The sequence below is a fragment of the Rutidosis leptorrhynchoides genome, chromosome 10 (genome assembly GCF_046630445.1).
Source record: "Rutidosis leptorrhynchoides isolate AG116_Rl617_1_P2 chromosome 10, CSIRO_AGI_Rlap_v1, whole genome shotgun sequence".
Classification (NCBI taxonomy): Eukaryota; Viridiplantae; Streptophyta; class Magnoliopsida; order Asterales; family Asteraceae; genus Rutidosis; species Rutidosis leptorrhynchoides.
In genome coordinates, this window is record NC_092342.1 from 44,140,923 (window position 1) to 44,157,673 (window position 16,751).

The 16,751-nt window shown below is 35.1% G+C and overlaps 2 protein-coding genes across 3 annotated transcripts; one reads left to right on the forward strand and one right to left on the reverse strand.

Annotated features, from left to right (window-relative positions):
* Positions 1-1,007: 1,007 nt before the first annotated feature.
* On the forward strand, positions 1,008-2,863 carry LOC139872654 (outer envelope pore protein 16-3, chloroplastic/mitochondrial-like). 2 transcript variants are annotated; one of them, XM_071860575.1, is made up of 3 exons: positions 1,008-1,137; positions 1,921-2,261; positions 2,444-2,863. In XM_071860575.1, the coding sequence occupies exons 2-3, from the start codon at positions 1,931-1,933 to the stop codon at positions 2,587-2,589; spliced, it is 477 nt and encodes a 158-aa protein (XP_071716676.1). In that variant the 5' UTR covers positions 1,008-1,137; positions 1,921-1,930; the 3' UTR covers positions 2,590-2,863. The 2 variants fall into 2 exon arrangements, with proteins under 2 accessions (XP_071716676.1, XP_071716677.1); XM_071860576.1 differs by having other exon boundaries at positions 1,022-1,137; positions 1,918-2,261.
* Positions 2,864-5,995: 3,132 nt separating this feature from the next.
* On the reverse strand, positions 5,996-10,600 carry LOC139872431 (uncharacterized). Its single transcript, XM_071860303.1, has 9 exons — positions 10,107-10,600; positions 9,196-9,342; positions 8,447-8,818; positions 8,262-8,366; positions 7,984-8,124; positions 7,677-7,880; positions 7,442-7,534; positions 6,302-6,413; positions 5,996-6,194 (listed from the first exon to the last, which is right to left on the reverse strand). The coding sequence occupies exons 1-7, from the start codon at positions 10,596-10,598 to the stop codon at positions 7,463-7,465; spliced, it is 1,533 nt and encodes a 510-aa protein (XP_071716404.1). The 5' UTR covers positions 10,599-10,600; the 3' UTR covers positions 5,996-6,194; positions 6,302-6,413; positions 7,442-7,462.
* Between the last annotated feature and the right edge of the window lie 6,151 nt (positions 10,601-16,751).

A 16,751-nucleotide genomic window follows, 5' to 3' on the forward strand; every position in this document is an offset into this window, starting at 1 on the left:
CCAATAATTAAGTTATGAATAGGAAAGTTCAATCCATTTCTTACATACAAAATGTATCATTACAATATTAATTAGTGAGTCTGGGAGTTAAGCCTTTAATCATATTAATAAAAGAAATTTATAAGACGCAAAATGTTTAGGTATATGTATGTGTATTTGCATGGTTGTAGACTTGTAGATATATAGACTATCAATTGAATTTATAAAAAAAGTTATTCTTTCTCATGACTACGGAGATTTACACTCTGTGCTGCTTACAAAGCGGTTAGTCGGTATAAGTTTAGTCGTTATAAAAAAATAAATTCAATAGAAGTTTATATAACTAATTTGCCACAACTGAATTTAGTCAAAGTTCATCAAATCATGTTTATATTTTTTTTATGTTTACGTTAATTGTAGTTTTTTATATTTACATGTATACTTTTAAACGTTACGAGTATTATTTGAGTGTAAAATAAAGAGTTGTATAAAGGAAACAATGAGAACGCGACATGTGGCGCGAAAATCACATGTGATTAAAAAAAAAATTCGAAAAATTTTTTTTTTTTGAAATTTTTTTTTCGAAAATTTTTGTTTGGAATTTTTTTTTTCGAAATTTTTTTTTTTCGAATTTTTTTTTAAAAAATCATATGTGATTATGCATGTCAATCACATGTCACATTTGATTGTAAACCCAATCACATGTGATTATGCATGACAAATCCAATCACATGTGATTGTACAATTCAATCACATGTGATTGTGCAGGTAAATCACATGTGATTGTAAAAAAAAAAATTTAAAAAAATTTTTTTTTTTTTAAATTTCGAAGAAAAAAATTTTGAATTTTTTTTTTCAATCACATGTGATTCTCGCGACACATGTCGCGCTCTCATTGGTCCCTTGAATCTCAACTTAATTTATGGACTTAAATGAATATTCCTAGTAAAATAAAATATAAATAGTTCAATTTAAATTGAAAAAGTTATTATTTGAATGTATATAAACGTATAATTTAAATTAACCAACTACTAGTGTATATGTGTGTATAACCTAACCAGGGTTCATACTGCATCAATCCCCCAATTACTAAATCACTCATCGTTTGCCCCTTGCGTTCTCTGCCAATCCGATCACATTTTCCGACGCAGAGCTCCGGTGAGTAATCTATCCCAACCCTAGTAATCACACTTAATCACATATATATTTATACTATTATCATTTTCATTGTAGTATACTGATTGATCTGTACATACATATTTTCTAGGGTTTACATTATCATTACTTAAATTAGATCAATTCACTTTCAATTGTACTTTTTTTATGTCATTTTAACTTCGTATATGTTTAATTCAAAGGTCCTTGATGTGATCCTGAAATTAATTGGTAGTTGTTAGTATGTATGTTACTAGCTTAAATTCTTCATTTATAAATTCTATTGGATCGATTATTAATCGAATTACGTATTATAGCTTGTATGTTCCAATATATCTGTCACTAAGGGTGTGTTTGTTTGCCTCTTAATGGAATGATTCACCATTCACAACCATTCAACATTCATTCAGTGCGTTTGTTTCTAGCCTCTGAATGACATACGATGCTGAATGGTTCAGAATTCAGTGTTGAACCATTCAGAGCTAAAACACTTTCTTAACCATTAAGAGTCTAAATTTTAAGTAATATTCTCCTCAAATCATAGCCAGAACACTTAACTAACATGAATGTCGAATTTTTTATTCATGTAACACGTTATTAAGGTAATTTTAGTCAGTTAATATCGTTCATTCAAAATGATTATCAAACAGCTTATTTTCAGTCAGAACAAACTTTATTCAAAGGCTTTGAATCATTCAGATTCAGATTTTGAACCATTCAACGCTAAATCATTCAGTTTATCAAATGCAACCTAAATGTGGTTAATGTTCGTATGTGTGTTAGTAGAAAGAAAGATATGGATCCTACAGATCGTAAATACTTAGAGGAAGAAGATTCAGCATTGACTAAAACTATGAAAGGTTCAGCTTATGGTTTTGCTGCTGGAACAATTTGGGGTACTGTAGTTGCTACTTGGTTAGATGTGCCTCGTGTTGAGAGAAACGTTGCCTTACCTGGTTTGATTAGGACCCTGAAAATGATGGGTAACCATGGTTTGACTTTTGCCGCTATCGGTGGGGTCTTTATTGGTGTAGAGCAATTGACGCAGAACTATAGAATGAAGAGAGACTTTGTTAATGGAGCCGTTGGTGGGGCCGTTGCTGGTGCTACTATTCTTGGGTTTAAAGGTTAGTATTTTGTTGCTTACTTAACTTTTATGTAGAGATATCATAAAATCAGGTCATCCAATTGCTCATTTTACTAGTTTCAGAATCTTAGGATACATCTAACAATAACATAATTGGATTACTGATATTGTCTTTTGGTTGAATTTTTAAATTAAAATGAAATGAAATGTTTTGTTATGTAGGTAAGAGCATTTCAACTGCAATATCTGCTGGGGCTGCACTTGCAGCTACATCTGCATTTATTGATGTTGGTGGGCAGACTACAAGAATGGATACGGGTAAAGAGTACTACCCGTATACTACAAAGAAACGGGTCGATGCCAATTGAGTACTGTTGCGGTCTTTCTACTGTGATAACTGATCGAAGTTTTCCAATATTTTCTGTATTCTCTGTTTTGGAGATGTAAAATGTACTCTCATTTTGCTGGTGTTGGTATAATTGTGGTGCTGCTGAAATAAATACACAGCAATTTCTTGACTGAACAAGTATTTTTTTCTTTTCTTTTCTTTTTGGACTTGTTTCTGTATGCATGTGTGAAATACCAAAAGATTAATAAGTGATGATTTTAAACAGAGATGAGCAAGATTTCAAATTGATACCATTGAATGATTTCTGGATAATTTTGTGCAAGTGATATCCTAGATCGAATTTTTTATGGGTACGTCATTTAATTGCAGCTCCAGCTTCCTGTTAGAGTATGGAGAAATTGAGGTTTTGCATTACCTCAATTGGTCTTCTCATGAATTGATGAGAGAAGACCCCAACTAGAGATGTGAATGGTGTTACAAGTTTAACAAGTAGTATTGAAGACCTTTTATCGAAAGTCTACTCATCCGAAGTATGTGTTGAGCGTGCGTGTCCCAAATGGTATTTGGCGGTAATCGAAGGTGGTTTAATGTTCTTGGTTAATTCATTGATATGATTGGAGTTTTATTCAAAGTCTCAAAGTGGGAGATTTGTTAGAGTATGGAGACATTTATACAAAACGAGGAAAAAAAAATGTTTCAACACGTGAAACAGAGAAAAACAGATCAAAAACAGAGCAAGTTGATTGTGCGCGGTGATGGTGCGCAGCGCGCTCCCTGCGCGCACTAGAGAAGTTTTGATCAGAAGGCTTGCTCGAAGTTTGGGAGTGTGCACGGCGCGCACGTTTAAGTGTGCACGGCGCGCACGTTTGCTGGCAGCAGCTGGCAACCTTTTTTCATGTGGGATCCGATTTTGTTTGATTCTCCTTTTGCGTTAGGTGCAAAGTGAATACTTTACACCTTGAATTGAGGCTGTGATCATGCTAATTCAAGGGTGTAAAGCTAGTTAGTTGGCAAACATGATAATTACTTGTCATGATGAAGATTCCTTGCTAGTTTCTTAAGTGTTCTTGTTTCTCCTATAAATGGAGCTCATTGTATCTCATTGCAACACACCACTCTCAAATATTCAGTAAATAAACGATCTCTAGTTGGTCCGTGGACTAAAGCAATCACAACGATTGCATATAACCACGTTATATCTTGTGTCGATTTACTTTTTCGCATTTATATTCTTTCGTTCATTAAGTGGGTGAGTGATCTTGAAGAATCACTTGCGTTGTTTGGGTCCTAATATCCTAACACTTCCAGCCACCCAAGAGGCAGCAACAGACAAAACAACCCGAGGTTAACCCAATTATTTTGCCACCTTTATTTTCAGAGACTAGGTCCCAAATGGTTCAACCTATCTTGATAGTGTGCCGGTTCTTATGTGAGTATGCTCTATATCTGCAGTAAGTGTGTTACTGAAGTAAGTGACAATCGCGTCATATATCTCTGAAGACGAAGTGTTTCTGGAAAGACACCATTCACATCGCTAAATCTTTGTGTCTTCAGAGGAAGGGTCTTTATGGAGACAAAGGAAGACGGCTCATTGTGGGGCCAAAGTTTTTTTAGTTTGTTATAAAAGTACTCGTAAATAAGAACCCATAAAAGTTCAATTTTTCAGTTTACGATTTGACCATGTTCAGTCATTTTCATGAACTGCTGATGTGACATTGAGTTGAATGAGTTGACGATTCAGTTCTTCGGTCTTGCTTTATGAGCAAATAAACTAAAAATTTTTAGCTAATTTTGATCTCCATCTAATATAGGCATATAATCTTCACAAATAAGCTCCTTCCAACAATATAATTGAAGCTTATCATCAATCTCTATACTAGTCAAAGGTTGTTTTGTAGTTTTATGTTTTAAACCCCACTTTTTTTTTTTGGCGTTTAGGCTAAGGAAGAAAATGATCAAAACAATTAAAGCTTAGGGGTAAAAAGTGTTACTTTACAAGGTTTAAAGTTGTATTTGAAATGTAACTTGAGGGCTACAAAATGTAACTTCCTAATTCAATAAATAATTATTAGATAAAACTCACCCAATTTTTTCACGGAATTTATCTCTTTTTTCGTCGCGAGTTACACTTCTCCGTTATCACCGTTCAACTCGAAATAATTTTACGAACAAAACGCAACTAACTATATTCGAAACGGAGAAAAACATATGTATAATAAATAAATAAACTCAGCTTATAATAACGAGTGATTGATACATCAACTGGTAAGTTCATGAGTTGTTAAAATAAATGACCCGTGTTCGAGTCCTAGGCTTCTAGCCCCTTTTTTTCTTTTTCTAAGCAATTTTTTCCCCCACTTCTTACTCAACATTAGCTTCATAAAGATAACTTATTAGATGTTATTAATGTGCATAAATGAGTTATACATAACAAATATTATTTACTTTTGTTTACTAATTATTGTTTGTGCTAACAATTTAAACAACTAAATTATGTGGATTTGATTGGTTAAATTATGAAAATTTAAATTAATCGCATTTGTTAGGTCTAACTGAATTTTTTGTGGTTGATTTTTTTATTTGGTTAAAAGTAATACGAGATATTTTAACCGAAAACATATACTTTTATATATAACGATATTTATTTCGTCAGCAGCAATGCACTTTAGCTCAGCGAAACGGGCTTGGCCATATTCTAGTTATATAAATAAGACTAAAATACTTAAAAATAAGTTAACATACTCACTTGAGGCAGTGAGATGTAAATATTCGTGATTTCGTGTGTAAATTGTAGCCTTTCAAAAAAAAAAAAAATGTACCTTAAAATAATGTGAAGTTTGACCCCTTCAAACTTAATTCGTAGCTCCATTCTTACAATCAAACTCACTAACAATCATATCCCAATGAGTATTATGAACTCAATGAAGATGGGGACACAGTTTATGCTAATGATTTTTTTTAAAGATGACATAGATTACATGCCACAGTGGATCCACAAAGAAGATAACCGCGAGAATTTGGAATGAATAAACTGCCATGAAGATGTCGAAGGCGAGATGTGTGTAATATGTTTGGCGGAGTTCAGTCATAACGATAGATTAGGGATGCTTCAATGTAAAGGTGAAGGCTTGCACTTGGAATCACATTTTTGCTTTCATAGTCAACTATAATCAGGGTGCTCTTCGGTTCGATTTTTGGTTTCATCAGCTTCTTCGGTTTTGAAAATTTTGGAGGCAAAACCGAAACCAAAACCAAATATGTTTCTGAGTTAACGTAATGCAAGTGACTGAACCCACACGTGTTCAATTTGTTTTACATCCTGCTTTTTTCATATTCATAAAAAACAATTGAGTAAAAAAGACAATAAAACAGTTCAAAGTGGTATCATAGAGAATCAGAGCACCGCAACTCATCACAAATTTGATATAACTATATATGAAAAAATGCAATAATATAATTAAAAAATTACAATGAGTTGGCAAAATCATATACCAAAAAACAATCTATAGTTGCACTACTGTTAATCCAAAAATGTTGCAAATTAAGTTTTTATATCACTTTCCAACTTCATTTCACATTGTTATTCTTCTTGTAAGCAGTAAAGTTGCCTAACATTCCCAGAGGCTGCAACATTATATAACAACCGAGTTGATAATATGTTGAAAACGATAATATTGCATAACTCAAGCACACATTAGTATTAAAATTAAATATATAGAAAAAGGAAGTACCATATAACCAGTCTTTAAAGTACACGTGTAGCGCAGCTGATAGCTCCCGCTTTATGCTGTCTTCCAGTTGTGTTTCTTTCATAATCTGTTTCACCTCCACCAAGTTCTTGTCCTGCGAAAAGTAAGTCCTAATCCAATGAGTGTTTTGTAAAACAAAACTGCACGGTTGGTCCCTGTAGTTTACATCAAATTTTTTCGAAGTGGTTGGTCCCTCTGGTTTACAAATGTCTGATGGGTGGTCCCTAACAGGATCCGCTGCGTGAGCAACCCGACTGTGCGTTACATGTGCTCTACAGGCTGCACTCCATCTTTCTTCCCCCTTTTTCTTTCGATTTGGAAGACGGCCGTTGCGTTTGGTTCGAAAGGCATGGTTTTCAGTATGTCTCCAGATAGGCCCCCCACTAGTCCGGCTAGCTAGTGAGTGGTTCTTTCGGGCGGGAAGCAGGCCGGGCCCTACGGGCGGACATCTCCCGCAACGCAAGCAGCATTGTTCGCCACCACCCGAGAAGCAAAAGATTATAGAGTCCAGGCTGAAAATACATGCATAGATAGTGGTCTAATGACAAGGCCGACGACGGAAGCTCGGGACGGAGCCGTATGATGCGGAAGTCTCACGTACGGTTCCCTGAGAAGGGAGTGGCTACCTACTGGCTTAGGGGCGAAGGTTATGCTTAGTGTCCATTTGACTATGGACCAACCACGCCCATTTTGTAAACACTGATAGGGGCCACCCACGCCCATTAAAAAAACAACCACATGGACCACCCACGACCCTTTTGTAAACCACAAGGACTAACCAATTTGAAAAAAAAGATCAGGGACCAACGACTTCATTTGATGTAAAATATAGGGACCAATCGTGCAATTTTGTCTTTTTATAACAAAAACAACAGGGGCAGAGGGGCTCGAAAGTCACCCATAATGTATCTCTTGACACATATAACCCCATAACCATTTTAATTTTAATCAAAAATTATATTGTAACTGAAGTAATATCCTCTGTTATCATATGTGACTTACTGATAAAATATGAAATGTTCAACCCGAACCAGCCTGTAACAAAAAACTACCCATCGCCCAACCATCGCATCTTCCACCTATAGTATTATGACTCATAACAGAATGAGGTATTAAACATACATTTTTCTTTTGAGATGACATTTACGAATCAGGCAACGGAAATGGATTGTCTTTTGTGGACCCAGATTCATCGCCTTCAAACCAATTGGGAATCTGCAACAGAAACAAAAATATATTTTATACCAAATATTACCCAAAGAACTTTACCAGTTTTTCCAAATTCACGGAGCTACCCGAAATTTCAAGTATGTGTGTGAATATATAGACACACACACACACACACATATGAGCGTACCAATAAGTTGGTAAACTGATCAGGTTCTAAGTGAGTAGCAGACTCAGTTTGACAATCTGATACACCAGCAGGATGTGATATTGAATCGTGTGGATCAACTAAACCAAGTGCAATAGGCTCGTCCCATCTGTTAGGGCTAGCTTCAATACCAACTTCTTTCATGTGCTCCTCCAGCTGTGGATAGAACGTATTATATGGTGCCACCTGTGCATCAAAAAACCAAATGGTTTATATAACTTACACCATAATAGCAGTGCCAGTGCATCAAGAAATTAGATTGTGATTGAACTACGAAATTGAAACATACCTGCAGCTTATGGTTATCACCAACAATAAGTGGTTGCTGATTTACCCCCAAAAAGAATACGCATTCACGGCAATTAGCAATACATATACGCTTTGCTACTGAAATCACATGAACTCTCTCACAATGTTCAATCCTTACAGCCTGAGGAAGAAAACAAACAATGCAACCTATATAACAACACTATACCATACCACATAGTAACTTAAAAATAACTGGTAAAGGTTGATGTTACCGAAGAGTGTTTTGTGATAAAATTAGCAAAAAAATTATATGATTACCTTTCCAACGGGCCCCAGCACTATAGTTGCATCAGAGCATCCGTATATTGTGACATATTTCATAGGAGCTAATAGATATATAACAGATTCATGACAATTAATGACCTGCAGAAAGTAAATTGCATTCAAATTAGATATAAACGATTATTCGAGTACATGAATTGAGAGAAATGATAAAAGTTAACCTTTACAAAAGAACTATTCAGTTCAGATGTTTGCTTGACATATGATTGCTTAGAGATACCCTCTATATGACTGGAACTGGTTGAGGCCTTAGGCGTGTTTGCATTGATATCAGCCATCGTAGCATCCAAATCAGAAGCATTAGGGGTCCCCTTCTCTTTTGCAGCAACTTTTTCAGAGATGTGTTCCAAGGCAGAAGAAATATTCTGTTCAAGCCAATCGTGAACCTGTGACGCAGGAACCGGAGCAGCCGGCATATCGGGATCTGAATCAGCAAAAAAAGGAGCATTCTGGCTCAATGAAATTTTCTCTGATCGTTTATCGCCGAAATACATCAGAAATGATAGATGTTCAAAATTTTCCATTGTCAAAACCTGCAAAAATTACAGCCTCATAAAAGTAAGAAAGCCAACAGAAATCTGAACAGCAAACAAGAACAATTTAAGACACGTTAAAAAAGGGCCTGTTTACTTTCCACTTAATGAGCTGCTTTTGTACAACTCTTAATTCAGTAAGTAAAAATGATGCTTCTTTGTCACTTAATCTGAAAATTGGTCTGTTTCTAGGAGACATAAAATCATACACCCCTTCCCAAACAGAGACAAATGGAAACAAAGGCAAATTCAGAAAAAAAGAAAACGATTCCTAAGTACATCTTTCGGAATGTGATTAGAACTTATAAAGATATTCCTAAGATAATATTGCAATTTGATATTATTGATATATTATCATAAGGTAAGTTTAGACGAACCAATGAATCTTCGCCTTCAGCTTGATTTTCTACTGAGTCAGACAATAGAGATATTATGTTGCCAAGATGCTTTTGTAGATAGGATAATTGATGAGCTTCTTCATCAGATTGTGATGGCATAGCCCTACGAACATTGCTGCATGCAAGCTGATTATTGCAATACCAACTTTGTGTCAGTTTCAAAATAAAAACAATATATGTGCACATCATGCATGTATGCATGCATACATCCAATCCACCAGCTTAGACGAACAATATAGCAAAAGTGTACAAGTCCATATCGGGAAAGGTGGTTCTAAATCATAAAGGGTCTATTCAAACTGGTATGTTTCTCGGCGGGTCAAGTTCCATGAGCGCTTATTAGAATCATCATACTACCTTATGTAAGAAACTTCCACATAATAATTATAGCTAAGATGCAAACAGATATTCAAACAATATCGAACCATGCAGAAAAAAAAATCTGCTGGAAACGTATAACTTGATAATCAAACCATGATATCAATTCATAACCGACATTAAATATGTTCAGAACGTAACAAGAAAATAAACAAACGGGGCCATAGCTCCATTGCTCTAGCAGACTGAATAACTTAATAACAGTAACAACATATTGACATTTGACGCTACATTGCAAAAGACTGAAACAGTGTAACAACTCCTCCACAAACTTAAATAAGTGACAGACCAATTTAATCAATCTCCTATTTTTTATTTAATTCAATCCATCCGAACGAAGCTTCATAAATCACATATAAGCAACATATACATAATATCACCCACTCACCCAATTACACTATTGATCATTAGGCCTTATATGCCACATCATCGATCTTATATTCCTATCAATGCGTCATATCTATTATCTATATATCTATATATATAATAATAATATAGCAAAATAATATGACCTGTAACGGTGTAAGAGCAGATAAGAATCCATCAAATGCAGAAGTAGATGGCCAGACGTCAGCAACAGCAGCAGAATCCCTATGTCCTTTAGGAAGCAATCGCTTATACGATTGAATATACAAAAAAATAACTAGATCATACACATTAACACCAACGGAATCAATCTCATTAGGTTTAGCAATCACAACCGGATCCGAATCAGAATGATGTACGGACGCAATGATTTCAAACATGAGGCGCGCGTGTTCATGTGAGATCTGTAAAGTTTCAGCAAAAACGGTTGAGTTAATTCGGTGCGGGTGGTCTTTATCGACCGGATTTTGAAGAAGCTTGTCACGGAGTGAGGTTAGGGTTTGTGTTGCGTCAGTGAAGATGAGGTTCTGGAGAGGAATTAGGCCGTGTTCGAATGGCTCACGGCGAGTGTGGATGTAGTGCTTTGACGGTGTTGCTAGTTGTTGTTCCGACGTCGGCGGTGGTGGAGATTCCGGCATGGTGCTGGTGGTAGTGGATCTGGAAGTGTTTGGAGTGTGTGTGTGTGTGAGTGAGGGAAACGTGGTAATGACAATTGGAGGTCAAATGGTGGTTATTGATTAGTTAATCATGGAATTATTAGTAATTATATTATAATTATAATTATAATTATATTATAATTATAATTTCATAAATATTTGCCGCCTACATTTTCGTTGTAAACTCCATAAAATTATACAAAACGACATTCAGCTCCTCCCTTTAAAACCCTCGGCCCTCTCTCCTGCCTTCCACTTCCCCTCCCTTCCAACACCTACTCCATTCCTTCTCCAATAACCACCGCCATCTTCATTGAATCAATCACCCCTCTCAGAAACCTAACTCCACCTTCATCGCCTACAACTAAAAATAAGGTTTGTTTCACCGTGACCATCACCATCGTGGTGACCCACTTCCCATATTAGGGGTAAAAATTAGGGTTTCTGCTGCCATCACAATCTTCTTCGTCGTGGTGGTTATTGATTAGTTAATCATGGAATTATTAGTAATTATATTATAATTATAATTATAATTATATTATAATTATAATTTCATAAATATTTGCCGCCTACATTTTCGTCGTAAACTCCATAAAATTATACAAAACGACATTCAGCTCCTCCCTTTAAAACCCTCGGCCCTCTCTCCTGCCTTCCACTTCCCCTCCCTTCCAACACCTACTCCATTCCTTCTCCAATAACCACCGCCATCTTCATTGAATCAATCACCCCTCTCAGAAACCTAACTCCACCTTCATCGCCTACAACTAAAAATAAGGTTTGTTTCACCGTGACCATCACCATCGTGGTGACCCACTTCCCATATTAGGGGTAAAAATTAGGGTTTCTGCTGCCATCACAATCTTCTTCGTCGTGGTGGTTATTGATTAGTTAATCATGGAATTATTAGTAATTATATTATAATTATAATTATAATTATATTATAATTATAATTTCATAAATATTTGCCGCCTACATTTTCGTCGTAAACTCCATAAAATTATACAAAACGACATTCAGCTCCTCCCTTTAAAACCCTCGGCCCTCTCTCCTGCCTTCCACTTCCCCTCCCTTCCAACACCTACTCCATTCCTTCTCCAATAACCACCGCCATCTTCATTGAATCAATCACCCCTCTCAGAAACCTAACTCCACCTTCATCGCCTACAACTAAAAATAAGGTTTGTTTCACCGTGACCATCACCATCGTGGTGACCCACTTCCCATATTAGGGGTAAAAATTAGGGTTTCTGCTGCCATCACAATCTTCTTCGTCATGACCACGGTCGCTGCTATATATGACGTTCGATTCGATTGCGGCTATTCTTTCCCTTCACCTCTTTACGCTAATAATTAGTAGCTAAGTTGTAATGGACTGAATATTTCCGTCAGCGACCGTGGTCATGACGAAGAAGATTGTGATGGCAGCAGAAACCCTAATTTTTACCCCTAATAATTAGTAGCTAAGTTGTAATGGACTGAATATTCCGTCAGCGCTTGATAAACGCCACCGCTGCCACCGTCAACGTCGTCTCCACCGCCACTCCGTCACACGCACCGCTATTGTCTATGTCGTCGTTCTACCTGGTAAATTTTTGCTTTTGTTAGGAATTTGTATATTTAATGGTTTGAGGTAAAGACTCATATTCTTTATGATGAATTTGTTAATGAATTAGGGCAAAGACTATAGAACGATAAAGGGGGAAACCTGCACCAATCAATCGAGAATTAGGGTAAACATTATATAGCGATAATACAAACGAATTAATAAAACTCTGAAAGACCAAATTCGAGCGAACCAAGGCAATATTTATAATTTTTCGCGTCATTTTTTGTTCAATGTATTTCATAAAAATATTTTAGGTTGTTTGTGTTTTGCTTGCTGAAGTCGAAATGTATATGGTTAACATAGTCAGACGTTAGTAATGTAGAAAAATAATGCAAACAATAACATAACAAAACATACATACATTTGTGGATCTGTATACACGTAAAAAACTTTGGGTTTTGTTTGTTTTTTTAATCTGTATGATTGTATTTTTTTTAATCAGTTTATTGTATGTTTAGTACCACATCAGATACTTGAATTTCCTATTTCTATCAGTTGTAATAAAAGTTTTCATGGTCGTTCGTTTCATAAGTAATTTCCTTCTCTTTTATCATTGTTTTCCTTTCCATTGTTTGTAGTCTTTCTTCATGCTTTTTAAATGTTTTTTAAGTGCATTGTGTATTTGGGTATGTTATTTGAATTATGTGTTGCTGTTGTTTTTCCCGTTGGGTATTGATCAATAATGGTTATGAATTATATTTTGTTATTTTGATGCTCGGTCTTTTACATTTCGTTTCGCTTCCCACATGGCAAGTGCAAAACGTCATAGAAGGTTTGCTCAAGATAAGTCTGCTTTTAGTGGGATTGTTGGTGAGCGTAGTGATGACTCTGACATGGCTGCTGTTTCTTCGGGACAAACTTCTACTAGGAACATCTTACGTAGTCGTAATCTCACTTGGAGTTTATTTCCTGTTCCTTATGCTTCTTTTGTTATGTCTGGGCGAACTTGGTTTATGTTGTTCGGTTTACTCATGGTGCTTCTTCTAGCATTTCGCGTTCAACAGTTTATCCTGGTAATATACCCTTCTCTTTTCAATCTATTACATGTTTTACATGATTATATTTTTACATACTAATTTGTTTACAGTATTCAATTTTGTTTTTTTGTTTTTAATAGCTTATATGTGTTATACTATGTTATTTTTATTTGTAGAAGTTATACAGAGTCAATCTGCTCAATTAGTTAACCCTACTGCGTATGTCTTTCCTATGGTTAATTATCATGGTGGTCAAGTTTCAAGTGTTGGAGATACGTTAATTTTGCGGTGGTAGATTTTATTGTATTTATATTTACTTTATGGTATTTTAGTACATCCATTGTTTTGCAAATGTCAGGTGTCTCTTCTTTTTATGAGGACATAAGTGACTGTATTTATGTTTGTTGTCATTGTGATGCAAACTTATACTATGAAGAGCGTATGAAGACATCTACTCGGGAAAATATATGTTATCATGATTGTTGCGAGTAAGGGTGTATTTGGCTTACTAGAGAAAGAGAACCTCCTGATGCTGTTGAATCTGTTGGAAGTTGAACTTGATTTTGGGCTATGTGTTTTGGATATGGGCTTGCAAGTATACAAGTATATGGATCAAGATTGTAGTCCAATATTTAGAAACTTCTTGTAATATCTAGTAGTGAAAGTGAGTAGAAACATCTTGTAAAATATCTAAGATAATATTTAGGAAATATCTAGATAATACTTAGAAAATATCTAGATATTAGTAGATGATGGAGAGTTCTAGACTACTCTATTGAGTAGTATAAATAGAGGGCTTCACCCCTCATTTGTAATCAAGCAAAGCAAAGCAAATCAAGTAATAAACAAAGCCTTCAAGATCAATCAAACATCTAAATCATCAATCATCTCTTCCACAAATAATATACACATAACCTCCTATTTCTAACAAATTGGTATCAAGAGCTTGGTTCGACAAGATGATGGCCAACAATGTCATCACATTTCCTCGCCTCACAAAGGATAATTATGATCGATGGAGCATCCAAATGAAGACCTTCCTAGGTGGACAAGACCTATGGGAGATTGTGGAGGAAGGCTATGAGGAACCTACTGAAAAATGTTCTCTCAGCAAGGAGAAAAAACTATTGAAGACCAACGATCAAAAGGCTCTTTCCACCATCCAACAAAGTGTAGATGATGGAGCTTTTGAGAAAATTGCAAGTGCAACCACCGCCAAGAAAGCATGGGAGATCTTGGAGAATTCTCGCAAGGGAGTTGAAAAGGTGAAAAAGGTTCGATTACAAACACTACGAGGTGAGTTCGAATCCTTAAATAAGAAAGACTCAGAATCAATTTCTGATTATTTTACAAGAGTCTTGGCGGTTGTCAATCAATTAAAAAGGAATGGTGAAACTCTAAGTGATGTAAGAGTCATTGAGAAGATTCTTAGATCATTAGATTCAAAATTCGACTATATAGTCGTAGCCATCGAAGAATCTAAAGATCTAGAATCAATGACTATCGATGAACTCATGGGTTCACTACAAGCCCATGAAGAGAGGTTCAATAAGAAAAATAAGGAGCCTTTGGAGCAAGTTTTACAAGCAAAACTCTCTTTCAAGGAAGAGAGCAGTGAAAAGACTCATCTAACGAGTCAACGAGGTCGTGGTCAAGTACGTGGCCGAGGACGAGGACAAGTGATAATGCTAAAAACGAACATATATTTCATAGCATTATTCCTCAAGAAAGACAAGCTTTTAGTTGCAATTGTTCTATTTACAAGAGATATTCGTTTAAATAATAAAAGGTGAAGACAAAAGACAGATTCGACGAATTGAAGACGCAAACAACCAAAAAGCTCAAAAGTACAAAAGACAATCAAAAAGGTTCCAATTATTGATAAGAAACGTCTCGAAATTACAAGAGTACAAGATTCAAAACGCAAAGTACAAAATATAAAATTGTACGCAAGGACGTTCGAAAATCCGGAACCGGGACCAGAGTCAACTCTTAACGCTCGACGCAACGGACTAAAAATTACAAGTTAACTATGTATATAAATATAATATAATATATAATTAATTATATTAATTATATATATATTATATATATATTATTAAAACCGTCGGCAGCAAGAAACTCCAAGGGTGTGAGCTGTAAATACATCCTCCGCGACTCGCGGAGTTTAAAGGGGTTTTTGCCGCGAGTCGCGGAGCCCCAATTTTCAACTCTGGCTATAAAGCCAACCGAATTCTGATCAAATTTAAAATATCTTATTTCTCTATCTCTCTCAATATATACGATATATATATATATATAATTTATATTTTAATTTTAATTTTAATTTTAAATCCTAATAATAAGGGTATGTTAGCGAATGTTGTAAGGGTGTAAGTCGAAATTCTGTCCGTGTAACGCTACGCTATTTTTAATCATTGTAAGTTATGTTCAACCTTTTTACATTAATGTCTCGTAGCTAAGTTATTATTATGCTTATTTAAAACGAAGTAATCATGATGTTGGGCTAATTACTAAAATTGGGTAATTGGGCTTTGTACCATAATTGGGGTTTGGACAAAAGAACGACACTTGTGGAAATTAGACTATGGGCTATTAATGGGCTTTATATTTGTTTAACTAAATGAAAGTTTGTTAATGTTAATATAAAGATTTACAATTGGGCGTCCCTATAAATTACCATATACACTCGATCGGACACGATGGGCGGGGTATTTATATGTACGAATAATCGTTCATTTAACCGGACACGGGAATGGATTAATAGCCACTAGAATAATTAAAACAGGGGTGAAATTACATTCAAGGGTAATTGGTGTAATTGTTAACAAAGTAGTAAAACCTTGGTTTACACGTAGTCGATAACCTGGTGTATTCATTAAACAAAGTATTAAAACCTTGTTACAATTCGAATCCCCAATTAGTTGGAATATTTAACTTCGGGTATAATAATAATTTGACAAGGACACTTGCAATTTATATTTATGACTGATGGACTGTTATGGACAAAAACCAGACGGACATATTGAATAATTCAGGACAAAGGACAATTAACCCATGGGCATAAAACTAAAATCAACACGTCAAACATCATGATTACGGAAGTTTAAATAAGCATAATTCTTTTATTTCATATTTAATTTCCTTTATTTTATATTTAATTGCACTTCTAATTATCGCACTTTTATTTATTGTTATTTTATTTAATCGCACTTTTAATTATCGTACTTTTTAATTATCGCAATTTTATTTTATCGCACTTTTATTATTCGCAATTTCATTATCGTTATTTACTTTACGCTTTAATTTAAGTCTTGTATTTATTTTATATTTTACATTAGGTTTTAACTGCGACTAAAGTCTTAAAATCGACAAACAGGTCATTAAACGGTAAAAACCCCCCTTTATAATAATAATATTATTTATATATATATTTGTATTTTTATAAAAGTAAACTAATATAGCGTTGAGCTTTGTTTAAAGATTTCCCTGTGGAACGAACCGGACTTACTAAAAACTACACTACTGTACGATTAGGTACACTGCCTA